Raw genomic sequence first — 19,989 nt, 5'->3', positions numbered from 1 at the left:
CGTAGCGTAATGATATTATGTTATTACAATCGAAAAATAACATGATTTTTGAAACATATAATATGTTCGCTACAAATTGAAGTCACAAATTTATTCGAAGACGTAAAAGTTAGATTGTTTCTACAAAAATTTGCTCAAATTTTATTAAAAGTTCACCAACATTATCCTTCCTTATGTTTAAAATTAATTATGAAGGAAGCCGTCCAGCAGTTTAAAAGCATGTTTGTATACAATGAAATAAAATGTGGAATGTGACAGTTCATCAAAATTTGACACAGAATTTCACGCAATTTGAAGAAAGATTAAACAAATATGCTAAAAAATTTGATATTTTAACAATAAGTATACTCCAAATGATCTCAAGATACTTTTATTCGTCAGCGGATAAAAAATCTTTAAGAGCAACTATTTTTGAAAAAACTTTTAACTATTTTGGAAAACAACCTGTAGTTTAAGTATTGACTCTTAATTTTTGGTTTTGAACTTGAAACTTAGATGGTATATCCTCTATTAAATGATTTGGTGTCAACCTCCAAGTTTTAGTGCTCACCTTCACTAAATGTTGACCCTCAGTTTTTTAATTGTTAAACCATAAAATGTTCAGGGTAAATCTTAAAAACCTTAATGTACGTGATTTCTATAGGAATTATACAAAACGATCAGTTGATCTTTAAATATGTTGATTATCGTATAAAAGCTTTTAAGCAAAACCATGAGAAGATAAAATACTTTAACATTTATTCAACATTAATTTAATACTTATTTTACATCAATTACTTTGTGACATAACGCTTCGTCAGCGTCATCCCGGAGAGCGATAAGGCCCATATATTGACCTGATCTATCAGTGATGCACATGTATTAGCAAAATGTTTACAGATCATCACGAGAGATCAATTTCGCAGCGATCACAGATGTCAAGCAACGTTCACCGGGGTCGCGACTTAAATGAGTGACCGCGTGGAAAGTTCCCAAAAAAGTCTTAAGATAAAATTTTAATATTAAAAAAAAATTTGTTTAATGTAAAAAGGGTGTGAATCCATTAATTTTCACGTTTTCGAAAAATTATTTTATTGCAAAAGTTTTAAAAATGTTTTATTTTAAATATTGTTTTACTCATTTATGCTTCGTTAAAAAAAATGTTGTTTTAACGTTTAATAAACGTTTTCTTTAAATGTTTACAAAATGTTTTTATAATATTTAAAAAACATTTTTTTAACATTAAAATAAACATTTTTTTTTTTTTAATGAAAAAAAGGGCACTTAATCCATTATTTTTAATGTTTTTATAAATGTTATTAAAAATGTTTTTTAAATATTGTGTGCTGATTGGGTAGTTGCCGTACTACGTAACGGCGAACTTGCCAAACAGTGATATTTTCCATTACTATATGATGTTATATTAAAATTTACGTTAGTTAAATTCTTAAGAGATAGAGAAATATAAAAACATAAACTTTAGACTTATAGACAATACTTTTTATTTTTCTTTTTCAGAACAAGATTTCTAATCCTCTATTTTCTCGTTGCCTAACGTGCTATGGCCACCCTACCTATGTACTTGATAGTTAATATAATAAGAAATTAAAGTTTTTTCCATTTTCTTAATCTTTTAGTAATTTAAATTTTAAAGATATGTTAATATTATTTAACAGACAAAACAAAAACTTGCTATGTAATTAGGTTTATACGTACTTTATTTCTATTTCTATAATAAATGTTTTGGAATTTTTGGGTTGCTAAACTATCCACGTAAGTTTCAATACTTACTTTAATCTTCTCCCCTCTTTTACGTAACACATTTTGAACTTTATTTAAGTTTGTCGTTTGCAAGTTTGGTTGCTTCGATAGAACATCACGAACATTCATGTATAGTTTTTCAGTATCTTTTAATTTCCTCTCTTTATCGATTATGTCAGACGACATTTTCAAAATACGTTTTTGCAGAATTTGTACTTTCTTAATGAGCTCAAAATTGGTAGGATCTGTGCCCTGTTATAAAAAAAAGCATATTCATAATGAAATAATCAAACCTTTAAAAAAGATAATTTATTGTTTATGTAAAATATAATAAGGGAAAGTGAGGTAAATCAGACAGATATTTCAATCAAACATTTAAATGAATACAGTTAAATAGATTTGCATGCCATTTATAACAGTAGAGAATTAAAAAATATCAAGCATTTTGTGATCATTTTTGCGACTTATTATACAATTTGTTCCAAAGTTTGAAAGAACTTTTGTCTAATTTGGACTTTTACAACGGAATTGTAATTTGATCGTAGCACTGGTGATCAGATGACTAAATCTAGTCTTAGAAATATTAAATTAAATTGCTATGAATTATCAGATTTTGAAGAATTAAATTTTGATTTCAACTCTAATTTTACATTAACCATATCGTAACACGACTAGGGAACGTCTAATTATACAAACTGTTACTAATGTATTTTTTTCTTTTTAGTAAAACTTCTTTTTTTTAGTATCAAATTACTCGTTTTTACTCAAAACTAAAAAAAATACAATAAAATCTTTTAAAATTTTTTCTAAAATTTGGTAAAAATAGAAGTGACCAATTTAGACCAGGAGATGGTCCGATTTGGAATCACTGATTTCAAATTGGACGGAAAATGTATTTTTACAAAGTCCATTATAATTCAACGCAGGTGAGAAATACGTCAAAATTAACTAAAGTAAAAATGAAGGGAATTAAATTATCTTTTCAACGGTACTTTTGGTTTTACGATCAGATTCTTTTGCGCCTTATAAAGAGCACAAACTATAAATAGAGCCTACTTATCCCACAATAAAATAGAATATATTTCTAATTCTCTTAAGCTATAGATTTTACATTTTCAATTTCTATCTTTATTTATGAATTTTTAAAAGTTTGACACATATATGTGCTATCAGGTACGAAACGAGTTTTATTTTTTTTAACTTTTGTAATTATTGCTTTCGTGCTAATATATGAAATAAATATTTTTGCAATATACGTGAGTTTTTCTGTTACGTTTTTTTTTTTGGATTACCAAATTTTATTTAACAATTCTTAGTTGCGTAGAAAGAATCGTATGAAATGCATAAATTAAGAATCCAGTATATTTCATTATAACTGTTTCTTGAAGATTGTTATAAAATTATTTTATATTTTAATATTTATTAATAAACTTTATATTAATGTACGAGGTGTGTTCAAAAAATACCGGGAATTTTCGTTTTTTGAAAAAAATATTTATTTATTCGTCTACATTAATGTTGTCACCTTCAAAATAGTCACCATTAGATATTATGCACTTATGCCAGCGCTTCTTCCAATCCCCGAAACACTTCTCAAACTCGATCTTTGGGATATGAAAGAGCCTTTAGCTCTTTCAGCGATGCGCTTTTAATGTCATCTATGCTTGTAAAACGACGGCCCTTTAAGGTTCTCTTTATTTTTGGAAATAGGAAAAAGTCACACGGAGCCATGTCTGGCGAATATGGAGGCTGGGGCATCATTACAGTATTGTTTTTGGCCAAAAATTCACGAACAAGCAATCAAGTGTGAGCAGGTGCATTATCGTGGTGCAAAAGCCATGAATTGTTTTTCCATTGATATGCCAATTGATATGCTAACATCATCAGCGACTTCTCTGATTGTGATTCGGCGATTGTTCATAACCATTTCTTTCACTTTTTCGACGTTTTCATCGGTTCTTGATGTGCCGGGGCGTCCTTGGCGTTCGTCATCTTCAACGTCTTCACGGTCATCTTGGAAACGATTATACCACTCGTAAACTCTTGTTTTACTCATAGCAGACTCACCGTAGTTAACTCACCTTTGTTAACATTTCACACACTTTGTTACACTTTATGTTATGTTTTACGCAAAATTTGATACAAATTCTTTGATCCATTTTTTTTCAGAAACGAAAATCGCCGAGCTCATAAAAACACGTGTAACCTTAACGGCTGCCACAGACAAAATAAACAATGAATACAGCTCAACATTTCAGCATACTTCAGGGGCATGTATACCAACATAAACAAAAAAAAATTTGACTGTCGGACTCTCCAAACCCGCAAAATTAAAAAATTCCCGTTACTTTTTGAACACACCTCGTATATATAGTAAGCTATACATTTTTGTTTCCCAAGGAACATCCTTATATAAAAAGTATATAAATTTTTAATTTATCAAAATACTTGTACAAAAAAATTAATACATTTCTTCTTTTTTTAATGTGCAACCACTTAAATTTTCTTAAATTCTAGTTTTCGAAAAATAAACTTACCTCAAGTTTTCGCCATCTATGTATGTTCAATGGAATTTGAATTTCCTCCTCAAGTGCGGTAACTTTAAGCCTTTCTTTTGCTAAGTTGCGATTTAGATGAAAAACTTCTTGGCGTAAATCACTAACATTGAAAATATTCTTTGTAAGCAACATTTTTTCAGTTCTAAGTCTCTTCACTTCAAACTTGAGTAATCGAATATCTTCTAATTTTTTATTATATTGTATCTCTCCACATTGCAATGTTCTGTTTAAGACCTACGTATATAAATATTAATCTATACAGAAAGGTAATTTAAAAATATAGAAATGTTTAATTATCATCGAAATTATTAATTTTATGGAGAAATGCTCTTTTATGGAAAAAACATTGAATGTTTACACTCAAATTTAGCCGATATGAAGTTGGCACCCTATTTTTTAAAAATATACATTTTAATCAAAGTTGTGTTTGCACTCACAATAGTTCTACAGTTCCTAATAGATTAAAACAACAATTCTGTCGATTTAAACAAAATAACTCAATTTTAAAAATATGAGGTGCCAACTTTCCGTAGCACCTCAAGTTACAAAAAAAATATATTAAATCACAAAATCTTATAGTTCTTGAAGAGTTCTATAGTAGGGCGGTTTCTTGATCAATTTTAAAAATAGTTCTGCATATTTAATATTTTTAAACAATTTTGTAATCTGACAGCTGGCACACCATTCATCAAAGAACGCGGTGCTGACAGTTTCGATCGATTTGTTAGAGGATCTTGATAGTTTTTGCATACTTTGACTATTTCGAAAAGAATTTTATCGATTATTTATTTACAATAATTTTTAAACCTAAGCGTTGGTATCTTATCACAAGAGTAAAGTATCGTTTTATTGCGAGTTCTGGACGGCTCATTGGCATTTTCCGATAGTACTTACATATTTTTAAACAATTTTTAAAACAAAATAAAATATCTCATCACAAGAACAAAGTATCATTTTACTATGAGTTCTGGGCGACTCACTGGCATTTTCCTATAGTTCTGCGATAGCTCTAAAGCTTTCTATAGGTTTTTGTTAAGAGTTTCAGTATATACAAATTTAAAACTATTTTTAATCTTAAATGCTGGCACCCCACACAAAAGTAAAGTATCATTTTAATGCGAGTTTTGGACGGCTTGTTGACATTTTCTAATAGTACTGCGATAGTTCTAAAGCTTTCTATAGATTTTGTTAAGAGTTCTGGCGTTTACATATTTTTAAACAATTTTTAAAACCAAATGAATTATCTCATCATAAAAGAAAAGTACCATTTTACTGCGAGTTCTGGACGACTCACTGGCAATTTCCTATAGTTCTGCGATAGTTCCAAAGCTTTCTATAGGTTTCGTCAAAATTTCCTGCGTTTATAAATTTTTAAATCATTTGTTGTATTTTGTAACGCACTATATCGGACCTAAACCCGATTGACGCCACGAAGGGGGAATAAAGGTCGATAAGATGATTTACAGAAGAAAGAGTCCGTTTGTAATGAAGACGTTTATTTCGGCACAGACTTTTATCTCTCACGAGTGTAAGCTTGTGTTACATTGTTCACGGCTTGAGTGAGGCAAGAGTGCCTGCTTGTCGGTGTGATTGGAGCGTCGATGTTGGTCCTTTGTGTGTAATTCTGTGTGTAATTCTGTGTGTAATTCTTGAAGTGGTTGACTGCTTCTTGTAGCTTGCAACGGATAGATGTGTAACGTACGAATGCTTGATTATAACCCCCCCCCGCCCCTCCTTCCCAATTGATTGTCCATTGGTGCTTATATACTAAAGTGATCGTGCTAAGCCGTTGCTTGGTCAGCGCTTTCGCAGCACGTATTCGGTCGTTGCCCGTCGGGTTTTCGGGATTTCAACTTTGCCCTGTGCTGCAAAAGTGTTTGCTAAGTAATTTTACGTCCAGTGCATGGTAACTGATTCTTGTTGCCATGCACCGTGTTATGGCTAAGCTAAAACAAATTTTTAAACCTAAATGCTGGCACCCCAAACAAGATAAAGTACCATTTTAATGCGAGCTGTGGACGGCTCTTTGACATTTTCGGATAGTTTTGCGATAGTTATAGAGCTTTTTATAAGTTTCGTCAACAGTTCCGGTGTTTACATATTTTTAAACAATTTTTAATTTTAAATGAAATATATCATCACAAGAGTAAAGTACCATTTTATTGCGAGTTCTGTACGGCTCCTTGTCATTTTCCAATAGTTCAGCGATAGTTCTAAAATTTGTTATAGGTTTTGTCTAGAGTTCTGACTTTATAAACTTTTAAACAATTTTTAATCCCACGAGTTGGCACTCCACACAAGAGAGAAGTACTGTCTTGAAGCGAGTTCCGGACGACTTATTGATGCACTAAGATTATACAAACGGAAAATGCCAAAGAGCCGACCAGAACTCGTAGTAAAATGATACTTTATTTTTGTAATGAGATGTCGTTTGAATTTAAAAATTGTTAAAAAATTTATCAACGCCGGAACTTTTGACAAAATCTATAGAAAGCTTTAGAACTGTCGCAGAACTATTAAAAAATGCCAAAAAACCGTCCAAAACTCGCAGTAAAATGGTACTTTATTCTTGTGTGGGGTGCCACCATTTAGGTTTAAAAATTGTTTAAAAATTTATAAACGCCGAAACTCTTGGCGAAACCTATAGAAAGCTTTAAAATTATCGCAGAACTATCGAAAAATACCAAAGAGCCGTCCTGAGCTTGCAATAAAACAATACTTAACTTTTGTGATGAGATACCACCGTTTAGGTTTAAAAATTGTTTGTAAATAAATAGTCGATAAAACTTTTTTCGAAATAGTTAAAAGTATGCGAGAATTATCCTGGTCCTCTAACAAATCGATCGGAACTGTCAACATCGCGTTCTACGCTGGATAGTGTGCCAGTTGTCAAATTAAATATTATTTAAAAATATTAAATATGCAAAACTATTTTTAAAACTTATCGAGAACTATAAAACTCTTCAGGAATTAAGATTTTATGATTTAATTTATTTTTTTCATAACTTGAGGTGCCAGCAATCAGATTAAAAAATTGTTTAAAAATACTAAATATGTTGAACTATTCTTAAAATTTATCAAGAACTATAGATCTCTTCGAGAACTATAAGATTTTGTGATTTAATACATTTTTTTTGTAACTTGGGGTTCTATGAAAAGTTGGCACCTCATATTTTTATATTTTATATAAGTTGGCACCCCATATAAAATTGAATTTTTTGTTCAAATTGACAGAACTATTGTTTTAATCTATCAGGAACTGTAGAACTATTGCGGGTGCAAATGGAACTTTCATGTAAAAAATTTATTTTTAAAAAATGTGGTGTCAACTTTACTGGCTCAAATTTAAGTTTTAACACACAATTTTGGGAGTTTACTCTCACAATTGAGCCTATACTTAAATTTTACGTTTTATACCCAAATAGTGAGTATATACTCAAAGGTTGAATGTTTATACTTAAAATTGAGTGTATTGTAATGTCCAACACAATCCCCCCCCTTCCCTCTTTTTTTATTACGTAAATCGCACCTGCATCTATATTATTTGTTAGCCAATAAGTTTATTAATTAACAATTTAACGCGTGAGGAAGCAAGTAGCGAGTACCAGTAGCGAGTCGGATATTTTTGTTTAACCTAAATCAAAACCTTCAAAACCTTCATAGAATACTTTTAAGCGTCAAATTTCCAAACGTTAAACGTAACAAAGAATAGAAGTCACTCCTGTTAATATCTGCCGACTGCAAGTCGCGACAGTCACGATAAAAGTTCTAAGAAGCACGCCTCCGGCGATCGGATGTCCGTGAGAAACTAGCCGTTTGGCTTCACACGCATATTATATTACTCGACAATGTGTATTAGAATTAAGAAATAACTTTTAGCCTTTTTTTTTGTTGATTTAAAAGTTCTGAGATCGCATTTTCTTTTGTGCATGTGTTACTTCTTAACTAGATATAAGAGCGTTGGGGGAAATCTACACCTACATTTTATAATTAACTTCACAATTTACACCCTTTGTTCGTACTGACAATTATTCAATTCTTTCAAATTTTGTTCTCTAGAAATTCGTTACCACCTTGTATCCAGCTAATCGTTATACGTCCGACCCTATCAGTCGCGACTCCTAAATCATATATCTGTTCACTTCTCTTTCAACTCCTCCTGCGTGCGTTAATTACTAAGACATATTACTAGTTAATTCTAAATTGCGTTAATTTTAAGTTGCGTAAATTTTAATCTGCGATTAATTAATAAGTTGCGTTAGGGAACAAAAGAAGACTTCCCGAGTGTTAGAGTGCGATAAGCCGTGCGCAGAACGCCGAGCGGCTGCACCACGGCACGTTCGCGCGCACGGCGGACTAATACAGCGCCCTTATGCCCAAGAGCATACGTACCTTTCTTCTATTCGGATTGATTCATTCTTTGTCCGCAACTCATTAAGTCCGGTCGTCACCATCCGACATTTTAATACGCGTGTTAATTCTTTTTAATCGAGGTTATTCAATTCTTGTACAATAAGTTTCAAATTCAGCAACACGTATTTCTTTCTTTATTTTCGTTACAAGCTCTTTGCGATATTCAGCCGGTTCGAGCATCAATTTTATTGTTAATTTTAATATCAAGAATAAAATATAAATCTCAATGAACCACCGAGAAAAATCTGGCCCGATCACCAACGACGCCGACCAGCGGAGGCCGACCTAGCCTCCACGCTATGAGGCTTCCTTCTTTCTATCTATTCAACGACCGTAACAATAATAGCTGGACGTGACAGTATACATTAAAAAAATAAATATATGCTCTCAATAAGTGAATGTTTACACTCAAAGGGTATTGGTTAATTCTTAACATTTAGAGTTTACTTTCAACATTTGAATATGATACTCAATAGATGAATATAAACTCATTACAGTATTATTCTAAAATTGAATGTTCTCTACCCAGACAGCACAAAGATAAATAGGAGTTCATAGCAAATTTATTTTAAAGAATACATACAGAATTAAAAAAATGTATATCTGAAGAATTCTTGATAAATTAAGTGAAATTAAGTTTGTCTTGAAGTATTTTTCAAAAAATCATTGTAATAAATACTTTGCGACTTAAAATTTAATACTTTAAATACCCTGAGAATTCATAAGAAACTCGAATATCCAGACTCTCATACAGTCAAACTGCATTAACGTGATCATTCTGAAGTACGGCTTGTACCATCAGACTATCTTCTGGCTCGCAGAAGATTAACAATTTCTGCGAGTGATTCGAGCATGGCAAGGCTCCACCTGTGAATATCACGCCTTGGACATCAATAACGTTACCAAAATAGTTTAGTTTTATCTAAGAGAACTACGCTAACCATTTATTCCTATCATTTACTTTGAACATGTGATGGAATTGACGTCTACTAGAATCTTCAAGTCAAAGATTTTATCAACAAAATGAGAAGGATTGCAAGTCTACCGTGTCATAACCGTTATGAGATATCTTTTCACTTTAACCAATGTGTATTGTGTGTATTATGTTTTGCGTTTTATATGTTATATGCACTTACACTGTTGAATGAAATTACACTGTTGAGTGGAGTTGAAAGAAATGATTAATATATATTAGTATATTATCTTTATTAATGAATGTTTACTGAATATTTTGTTGTTCTCTTTTCATTCTAAGCACTATTCTTCTTGAATTCATAAAATATACATCTGTTGATATAGGCGAAACTTTTCATGAATGCTCTAAGAAGTTTTCAGGAATTCTAAACATGGTGCATGGTAACTTCTTATTATGTTTTCTTATGAATTCTTAAAAAATTATAATTCCAAAAATAAGAAACTTGAAAAATATTTTGCGATTTTACTGTGCTATCTAGGCAAATGTCACTTAAATATTAATTTTTATAATTAAGATCAACGCTGTTGAACGTTGAATGAAATTTGGGACACAGTATACATATTTTCAGAATTCAAATTTCTGATATCTTTGTTTTTGAAGAATTTGATGTATTTATAGTTTTTACTCATCTTTTCTTATATTCATTTTTTATATAAAAAAACATAATTTGTGATAAATTTGATAAAAATAATCAGAATTTTACTTTTTATTCAAACATATCGCTATAACAATCATCTCACTGTACATATGTTACCAATTATTAAGTGTTAAACTTAATTCTTGCCGTTTTTTTGTCTATAAAATCGATTTGTTCCGAAGGGAAGATAAATGAATACTTTAATCAAAGTAATTTCCTTCATTTTCTACTACTTTTTCCCATCTCTCCAGCAACAGGGAAATCCTACGACGGCAGAACGCGGTGTCTTTCGAACCATTCATCCACCCATTTTTGGACTTTGTTGTAATTGAAGAAGTGTGTGTCCGTAAGTGTGTGTTGTATCGATCGGAAGAGATAGTAATCCAACGGTGCCAAGTCTGGAGAGTACGCTGGATGCGGCAAAACTTCCCATTCAAGCTCGCGAAGTATCTGCTTCACGTTTTTCGCGACATGCGGTCGAGCGTTAACATGCAACAAAATGACTTTGCATTGATTGTTGGCTACGGATCTTTTTTGCATTAATACGTCACTCAATCGGTATAATTGTTGTTGGTATTAATCAGCTGTAACGGTTCATTTGGATCATTTGGTTCATTGGGTTCATTTGGACCCAAGAATTTGTAATACAACACACCTTTCTGGTCCCATCAAACGCACAGCAAGGTCTTGTACCCCTGAATATTCCTCTTCGGCGTTTAAGCGGATGGTTGGCCGGGGTCCACCTATATATTTTTTCGCTTGAGATTATCAAAATAAATCGCCAGTCACGATGCACCACAAAAAACTTTTTTTCTTTGCCTGGCAAGCAAAGAAGTCGCAATAGTCAAACGATTCAAAATGACATTTCCTGACAACTTATGTGATAGCCATTTCCCTTCCTTATGAATTTTTCTCATGGCATGCAAGCGTTTTGAGACGGCCATTAGAGTAACATTTAACTGTTCCGGTAACTCTAAAAGCGTTTGGAGTGGATTCTCATCGAGCAATTCTTGCAGCTCAACATCTTTAAATTTTTTCGGCTATCCTGGACGTTCTTTGTCTCTCACATCAAAATCACCGTTTCGGAAGAGTTCAAACCAAATTCTACATGTTTTTTCCGATAGAGTTTCATTACCATACACTTTGGGTAATAAGCGATGCGCTTCAGCTGCGGTTTTCTTGAGGTCAAAATAGTAAAGAAGCACATGCCGGAAAAACAGCTTATTGCTATTCATTTTCAGTCGATTGGAAAATGTCTTTGGCGTCAAGAAATTTAATCTATAAGGATTGAATCACTTTCAGCAATGTCTAAACTACAAAAGACATATGACTTTATTATCGAAACTCGCCAGCGTTGGAGCCAGCATCTCTAGTAGCAAGCGGCAGGAATTAAGTTTAACACCTATTACCTATGTTAATTTACGTCTTTTTTTCCATAGTTGTCACAAATTTTAATTTCAGAGTTCAAACATATTAATCAAACATATGTTAAATTGTAAGTGTCACTCATTCAATTATACAAATTTTCGAATAATAGAAACTGATCCCAAAATAACTAGAGGTAAGCAAATGCATTGTATCTTAAAAAACCTTAAGAAACCTTAATAAACTGAAAAAACGATAACAATTTTTCTATGACAATCAAACCTTTATCCTGCTGTATTGTAGACCAAGTTCATCATTTCTTCGGACCAATTGCGTGCCGAGTATATCACGTTCATTCATAACATTATCAATATCCTTCTCTCGACGTCCGATATCTTTCTCTGCCTGTTGTATAATCCCTCTAAGATTTTTTTCATTTTTCTTTGCTTCTTCAAATTGTTGTCGCATACTGGATACCTCCATACGAGAAGCTAGTAGATCAATTTTAAGTTCCTCTTTCTCTTTTTCAGTCTTTCCTAACACTACAAAGTGAATAATTTTTTTAACTCATTATAAGTTCTGAATAATACTTTCTCTTAACTTATCTTTTCAACAATTGTATTAATTAATCTAAATTGACCTGTAAAAGTAAGGTTGGTTGATAATAACTAAAATACAAATAAATAATTATTAAGTGTTTACAGTTTTAATGATAAGAAAATTGCAACAGACATTTTGACTTTTATAAAACGTAGTAGAAAGAGATATTTTGACCGTTGCTGTATCAATTTAAATTAAACAAGAATGCCTTCTTCGGTTGCAGCTAGGTCTTTATGTTTATATTAATACAAGCACGAAGACCTAGCTGCGACCGTAAAAGGCATTTTTGTTCAATTTTTATAAAACAATTATCCTCACTGTTGCAGTATAATCACAGATATCTATATTAAACTTAGATTGCTAACTTGTGGCATTAGCACATAACAGTATTGACGTAGAAAGGATTTCCGGTTTCAACCATGTTACCTACAACTAAATGGCTGTTTATAGGTACGACTGTAGGAGCAGGAATCTTAGAAAATATACCAAGCATACCGCTTGTGCTTGATCTGTCCATGTAGGCCTCAGCTTTAAAATGCACACTGCAAATAAGGTAATTTTTGGTTGGTTGATAACCTTCTATTCCAATTGCGTCAGTCCATATTTGCAATATTTCAGAACTGGTTGAAGTTTGGAACGTTCCTAGAGCGATTTTCAAAAAATAATTTGTCGCTGTTTTCCTGACATACAGAGAAGGCTATGAGGCTCAGAAAAAATCTAGAAAAAAGAGGGAACCGATACTGGTTGCCGAAGACACCTTTGCAAGACAAAAACTACCCTCAAACACACTTAAAAAATTCTAGACACCGTATAAATGAATTGTCGCTTTGCTCCTTTCTCTGATAAAAGGTTATGAGCCCTAGAAAAAATCTAGAAAAAAAGCGGACGCGATACAGATTGCGGAAGACACTCTTACAAGACAAAAACCACTTTCAAACACATTTAAAAAATTCTAGACACCGTACAAATAAATTGTCGCTTTTATCTTTTCTCTGAGAAAAGGCTATGAACTCTAGAAAGAATGTAGAAAAAAGTGGACCCGATACAGGTTGTGGAAAACACTTTTTAAGCCAAAAACCACCCTCAAACACACTTCAAAAGCACCGTACAAATGAATTGTCGCTTTTCTCATTTCTCTAAGAGAAGGTTATGAGCCCTAGAAAAAATGTAGAAAATAAACGGACTCAATACAGGAAGACATCTTTTTGAGCCAACGACCACCCTCAAACACATTTAAAAAATTCTAAACACCGCAAAAATAAATTGTCGCTTTTCTCTTTTTTCTGAGAGAAGGTTATGAGCCTTAGAAACAATGTAGAAAAGAAGCGGACTTGATACAGGTTGCGGAAGACATCCTTACGAGCCAACAACCACCCTTAAACACATTTAAAAAATTCTAGATACCGTACAAATGAATTGTCGCTTTTCATCTTTCTTGGAAGGAAGATTATAAGTCCTTAAAAAAATGTAGAAAAAAAACGGCCCGATACAGGTTACGGAAGACACCGTTACGAGCCAAAAGCCACCCTCAAACACATTTAAAAAATTCTAGACACCGTACAAATAAATTGTCACTTTTCTCCTAGCTCTGAGAGAAGGTTATCTTAGAGAAAGAAGAAAAGCGACAATTCATTTGTGCGGTGTCTAGAATTTTTTAAATGTGTTTGAGGGTAGTTTTTTGCTCGTAAGGGTGTCTTCCGCGACCTGTATCGGGTCCACTTTTTTTCTACATTTTTTCTAGAGCTCATAGCCTTTTCTCAAAAAAGAAGAAAAGCGACAATTAATTTTTGCGGTGTTTAGAATTTTTTAAGTGTGTTTGAAGGTGATTTTTAGCTTGAAAGGGTGTCTTCCGCAACCGGTATCGGTTCCGCTTTTTTTTTACATTCTTTCTAGAGCTCATTTTTTTCTCTCAGAAAAAGAAAAAAAGTGACAATTCATTTATACGGTGTCTAGAATTTTTTAAATGTGTTTGAGGGTGGTTTTTGGCTTGTAAAGGTGTCTTCCGCAACCTGTATCGGTTCCGCTTTTTTTCTACATTCTTTCTAGGCCTCATAACTTTTTCTCACAGAAAGGAGGAAAGCAACAATTCATTTGTACGGTGTCTAGAATTTTTTAAGTGTGTTTGTGGGTGGTTTTTGGCTTGCAAGGGTGTCTTTCGCAACCAGTATCGATTCCCCTTTCTTTCTACATTTTTTTCTAAGTCTCATAACCTTCTTTGTATGTCGGGAGAACAGCGACAAATTATTTTTAAAAAATCACTCTAGAAACATTCCAAACGTCAACCAGCTCGTTCAAATTACGATTTTCTCGTTCCAGAATGTTCCACAAATCGCACTAATTATTAATTCGAATGTACCGTACAATTCCAAACAATTCAAGGAAAAATCGACATTTCTTCCGTTCATACAAAACTACATCAAACTTACAGCAATGAGATTAAAATGATGGAATCATCTTTACCCAGTATTTATAACACAAACTTCACAAACCGCGGGAAAAACATAAATTTCCAATGATCACTATTTTGGCGTCAACTGGGCCCATAACCTATTGACAATATCGTGCTGCGTAACAGAACGTGGTAAGGATTGAATAAAGAAACACACAAAAATTCCCCAGTGAATATCACAATAGGTGTTTATTTTAAGAAATCAGGACAAGAAGTGCCGAAACATTTAAGTTTTAGGCTACAGACCCTTCAGCCAAACGCCCACCACTATGTCCAGACAGAAAAAGAAACGTACAAATGCCTCCTTACGGAAAAAAGGAACTTGAACTAAACTAAAACAAAAATATTCAAAACTCAATAACTTTCTTCTTTTTTTTTGAACCAAGCCACGTTGCGCTATCTATTGTAACAACTAAAACATCGGTCTCAAGCAATAAATATAAATTGCTATTAGTACAATTCAGTCATCATTTAAACAATCTTGTGCTTCTTGGTCCATTTAAGAAGCGGAAACTCATGTCAATGATTTCCCAAAGCTGTTAATCTAGTATGGCAAACAAATTCATTACAGCGGCGGCACCGATGATTGCTTCTGCTAGTGTGGTGTGACGCTGAGCGTGTACGAGGTGTATAATGTCATCATGTAAACCAAAAATTGTAGAGAGCCTGTTCCTTAATACTCCAGTATCACTCGTTATATTGCTCTAGCGTATTCCTTACCTTCTTCTATTGACTCATACAGATCCAAGGCCAAGGTATCTACTCGGCGGCCAAATTCCTGCGCGCTTTCTTCGGGCTTTTGTCGAAGAGAATTAAATTTTAGCTGCAAGTTCTCTTTTCAATTGTTTTTATAGGTTTGTATATCCCGCATATGGAAGTGAATCATGATCTTCTTTTTGAATTTTATTCATAGCTTTGCTTCTAGTAGCATATGCTCTTCTGCGGGGTGTATGTTCTTTATTGTGTAAGAATTAGCGTTGAGAAATTCCTTAATTCGATATTGCCACATTCCATCGATGTCTAGTATCATGTTGCGCGTGTCTTTTAGTGACAGAAAATTAATTATTGAGCCTCGTTGGTTTTGGATGTCAACGTTTTTAGCATATGACAATAGATACTGTTATGTTCAGCGACGTAACGATTCGCACTACACGGTCTGGAGAAGCGCGGATACCAATAACAAAGAAGCTGTTGGAACTTCTGGCGTCAACGGAGCTAGAGATTCTCAACAGAGGCAACGAGCCTACTTTTTACACGGCTGTGAGGAGAAAAGTTCTCTGTTTGTTCTAGATGGATATCGAAGGATGTAGTCGGGTGAAGGGTCAAACAAGCCTTTTTTATTTGACCATAGATAATTTATTTTCAAACTGGCATGAGCTAGAAGGGAGGCGGCAAAATTCAGGGATCCAAGAGGATTGACTAGGATTCATATTGGGAGGATCTGGATAGCAGTTTTGGCTTTTCCAAGAGGCATGGGACAAAGGAAGAACTGGAACTCTACGTAGATTATCTGCAGAGGGCTTTGGTGGAGAATTATGAGAAGAATTGCCCGGAGAAGGCGGTTAAAAGTTTCAGGGGTAACTCCAAAGCTGCAGGAGCTCAGCAGAAGTGCGGCTTGGAGTGCTTGGAATCAAGCCAGGAACACGGGCCGCCAATCGGATTAGAAACTTTATAAAAAAGCTCAGAAAGACTATAGGGATTCTATAGTGAGGACAAAGAGAAAAAACTGGAGAAAATTCTGCGAGTCAGTAAAGGGCATGCCTAAAACCGCAAGACTATGCAGGGTTCTATTCAGAAACTCTGACGCTGTCCTGGATTTTGTTAGTCTCCCTGATGAGACAATGGTGACCGGGGAACGGTGTCTGGTGCACCTGCTAAAGACCAGTTTTCCCGGCTTTCGTAGAGAACACGGAAAACTGTTTGTCTATGAAACGGCGGGCTTGCACAGAGTTCGTAGAGCGGATTAGGGACTAGCGACTGGTATCGTCAAACCTAAAAAGATGAAATGGGCAATAAATACTTTCAAACCCTTTAAGTCGGCGAAACCAGATCAGATCTTTCCGGCTCTTCTTCAAGAGTGGCTGAAACTGATCGTGGGACCTCTGACAAGGACATTAACGGCATGCTTGGCTTTAGGTTATATGCCGAGGGTGGTGTTCATCCCGAAAGCGGGAAAAACAAGCTACTCACCCGATAAGGATTTCAGACCGATAAGTCTGTCCTCGTTTTTCCTGAAAACTTTGGAGAAATTGGTTGATCCGTATGTGAAGAACTTTGTTCTTCAACGGCATCTGTTGCATCACTCGCAACATGCGTACTGCATGGACTACTCTACGGAAATTGCTCTTCATGCTGCAGTGTCGTTTATTGAAAGTCAGAAGAACGGCTATGAGATAGGCTCTTTCTTAGATATAGAGGATGTTTCACTCAATGCTTCATTGAGAGGATCCGAGGCATGCTTGGACGGCGGGTCACAACTTCGCTAAAAACAGCAAAAGTTAGCGGATGAATGGAGGGAGATTCAGGGCAGGGTGCTTTCTTCGCTTTTATGGTGATTGGTGGTGGATTGGCTACTTGAGCGGCTAAGGGAGAGGAGCTTTGTTGTGCAGGGCTATGTTAATAATATAGCTCTGCTGGTGCCGGGACTTTCTTGAGCCGTTTCTGGAGCTCATGCAGAGTGCACTGAAAACAGTAGAGCGGTGATGTAGAGAGACCAGTTTGTCAGTGAATCCGCTGAAAAGAAGGTTCGTTGTCTTCACATGCAAATACAAAGTGAGTACTGTAGAACGGCCCGTTTTTGAAAGGATAAGATTAGTTCCAGCCAAGTTGGTAAAATATTTAGGAGGAACTCTGGATAAGAAGTTGTCTTGGAGGAGACACCTCGACAATCGCTGTAAGAGCCTATGCTCTTACTTCTGAACGTATAAGAAAGTCTTTGGCCAGACTTGGGGGTTGAAAGCCAAAAAAGTTTATTGGATCTACACAGCAATACTTTGACCCAGGCTTACGTACGCAGCAATTGTGTGGTGGCTTAAGATACAAAAAAACACGGTTATGGGGGCGCTGGAACATGTCAGGGCTTTGATTTTAAAAGCGGTTCTGGGTACAATGCAAACCACGCCAGAGGCAGCCATGGGCATTTTATTCAGGATTGAACCGCTTCATCAGGTGGTAATGGGGGGGAGGGGATAAGTGGATCCCGATAACACACGGGACCGATAGCACAACACCACTCACAGCGGCCGATGCCTAGAGTTTTTCCGTTAGTTGGGTCAGAAGTCAAGTTGATTGGTTGGTGAGCTGCACCGTGCGCTATTGGATCCCGTCCGGTGATGGGACCAGCGGCGGCCGCTTCACATCAATTAACCTGTGAACTGAAGTCGAAAGAAAGGATCGGGTACACTAGATTCCCCAGAGGCATTCTGGCTGATCCTATCTTTAGAATGAGACAGGACAGAATGCCAGCAGTTCAGGCTTTGAATAGGCGCTTCAAAGTACATATCACAGGCTCAAAGATTGGAAGAGACTTGAGGGACCCTGGATCGGGCTCGGGACAGGGACATTTGGTTTACAGGCGGATTTTATTAACACACGGTGCGATAGCCCACGTCCCGATAACACACGTTAAGTTTAAAATAATTCCCGATAATCTACGTCTTTTTAGCACACGTCTTGATAAAGCACGAAGTAGAATGCACACATGCCCGATAACGCACGTCCAAAACAGATTTAATTATACGCATTTGGCCTAATTAACTTTAATTCATGACTATATTTGGTAATTATGTAGAATACCCTCATCACTTTTTGACGAAAGTAGGTTCATTTGACGCGTTTTTGCCTGAAATGAACAAATCTGACAGAAAAAGTGTCGGACTGCCCCGCGAAACGAGATATCAAGCACCAAAGTTGAGGATTATTGAGGTTAGAATACCTATCATCTCGGCGTAATGTAACAAACTGAGCATGCGCTGTAGTCACGTTAGCATGCGTACGCGCGCGTGCACATACACACACACAAATAGGTAGGGGGGTGCAAAGAGAAGTCAACCTCATCCCCCCCCCCCTTGTCCTTGCGAGCAAAACAAGGTCTACAGATGTACTGTTCTAAATGGGTTTGCAACTTTCCATGATAAGGTGGACCTCGCTCCTCGAATCTAAAATAAAGCTAATTAGGCCGAATGCGTGTAATTAAACTTGTTTTAAGACGTGCATTATCGGGCAGGTGCGCATTTTACTTCGTTGGTTATCGGAACGTTTGTTCAAAGGACGTGGGTTATTGAAAATTATTTTAAATTCACGTATGCTATTGGAACGTACGTTATCGAGCACGTTCGCATTTTACTTTGTGCGTTATCAGGTATCTGCGTATTTTACTTTGTGCGTTATCGAGACGTCGGTTATCGGGAATTATTTTAAATTGGACGTATGTTATTAGGACGTGGGCTATCGCAATGTACGTTATCGGATCCCTAATTTAAAGAATCCAAAACAGGCTCCAAACAGTGCCGGTGCGGGTATTGTTTGTCGTTGGGAGGAAGTGGTGGAAAACGTGCCTCTGGATGAGTACGTAACGATATTCCAAACAAAGATCGTGGCGATTTTAAAATGCGCCCAACTGACCCTAGAGAAGAAGGGAAAGGCGTATCAGGATATGTTTGGACAGTCAAGTTGCTATCAATGCGCTTGAGGCTACGATTTGTACCTTGCAGCTGATGTGGGTTTGCAGAGATGCACTGAAAAGGCTGGCAAAAAATAAAAAAAGTCACCTTGACCTGGCTCCCCGATCATTCGGGGATCTAGGGCGCCGATTGGCTTGCCAGGGCCTTATCAAAGATGGAGATAGTTAGACCGGGACTGGCGATGGAAGTCTTGTTCTGCCTAGGCAGGAGGAGAATCCGGGCCTGGTTACGGGACAAGCACCTTGAGTTCTGGAAGAACAAGATGAGAACCAAATGTTGGCAGATTGGAGCTTTGCTGGGGGAAGCACCTAACGAGGACCTGGCCAGAGACATTAGGTCTTTGAATAGAAAGGATGCCAGGCTAGCAGAGCAAATACTGACTAGCCATAAGGTCCTTAATTACCACATGTATAAGCTAGACCAAACCGATACGGCCGAATGTAGAGCGTGTGACCAGGGGGAGACAAGTCTCCACATTCTCTGTGACTGCCTGGCTTATGCTGGGCTAAAGCTAAAACTGCTGGCTCGGCCTTTTCCGAGCCAGGGCAGATAAGCAAGCGATGTCGATG

The 19,989-nt window shown here is 35.6% G+C and overlaps 1 protein-coding gene across 1 annotated transcript in view; it reads right to left on the bottom strand.

Annotated features, from left to right (window-relative positions):
• Nucleotides 1-19,989, bottom strand: part of LOC105198758 (cilia- and flagella-associated protein 58) — a 97,369-nt gene that overhangs the window by 495 nt on the left and 76,885 nt on the right. Inside the window, exons 9-11 of the mRNA XM_039448497.1 lie at nucleotides 11,972-12,231; nucleotides 4,278-4,532; nucleotides 1,771-1,992 (exon numbers count right to left, since the gene is read on the bottom strand). Of these exons, the coding sequence (XP_039304431.1) occupies nucleotides 1,771-1,992; nucleotides 4,278-4,532; nucleotides 11,972-12,231 (737 nt within the window). The remainder of the gene's footprint in view (nucleotides 1-1,770; nucleotides 1,993-4,277; nucleotides 4,533-11,971; nucleotides 12,232-19,989) is intronic.

Source organism: Solenopsis invicta, chromosome 1 (genome assembly GCF_016802725.1).
Source record: "Solenopsis invicta isolate M01_SB chromosome 1, UNIL_Sinv_3.0, whole genome shotgun sequence".
Taxonomy (NCBI): Eukaryota; Metazoa; Arthropoda; class Insecta; order Hymenoptera; family Formicidae; genus Solenopsis; species Solenopsis invicta.
The sequence above is the reverse complement of the archived record's forward strand: the minus strand, read 5'-3'. Positions and strand labels throughout refer to the sequence as shown.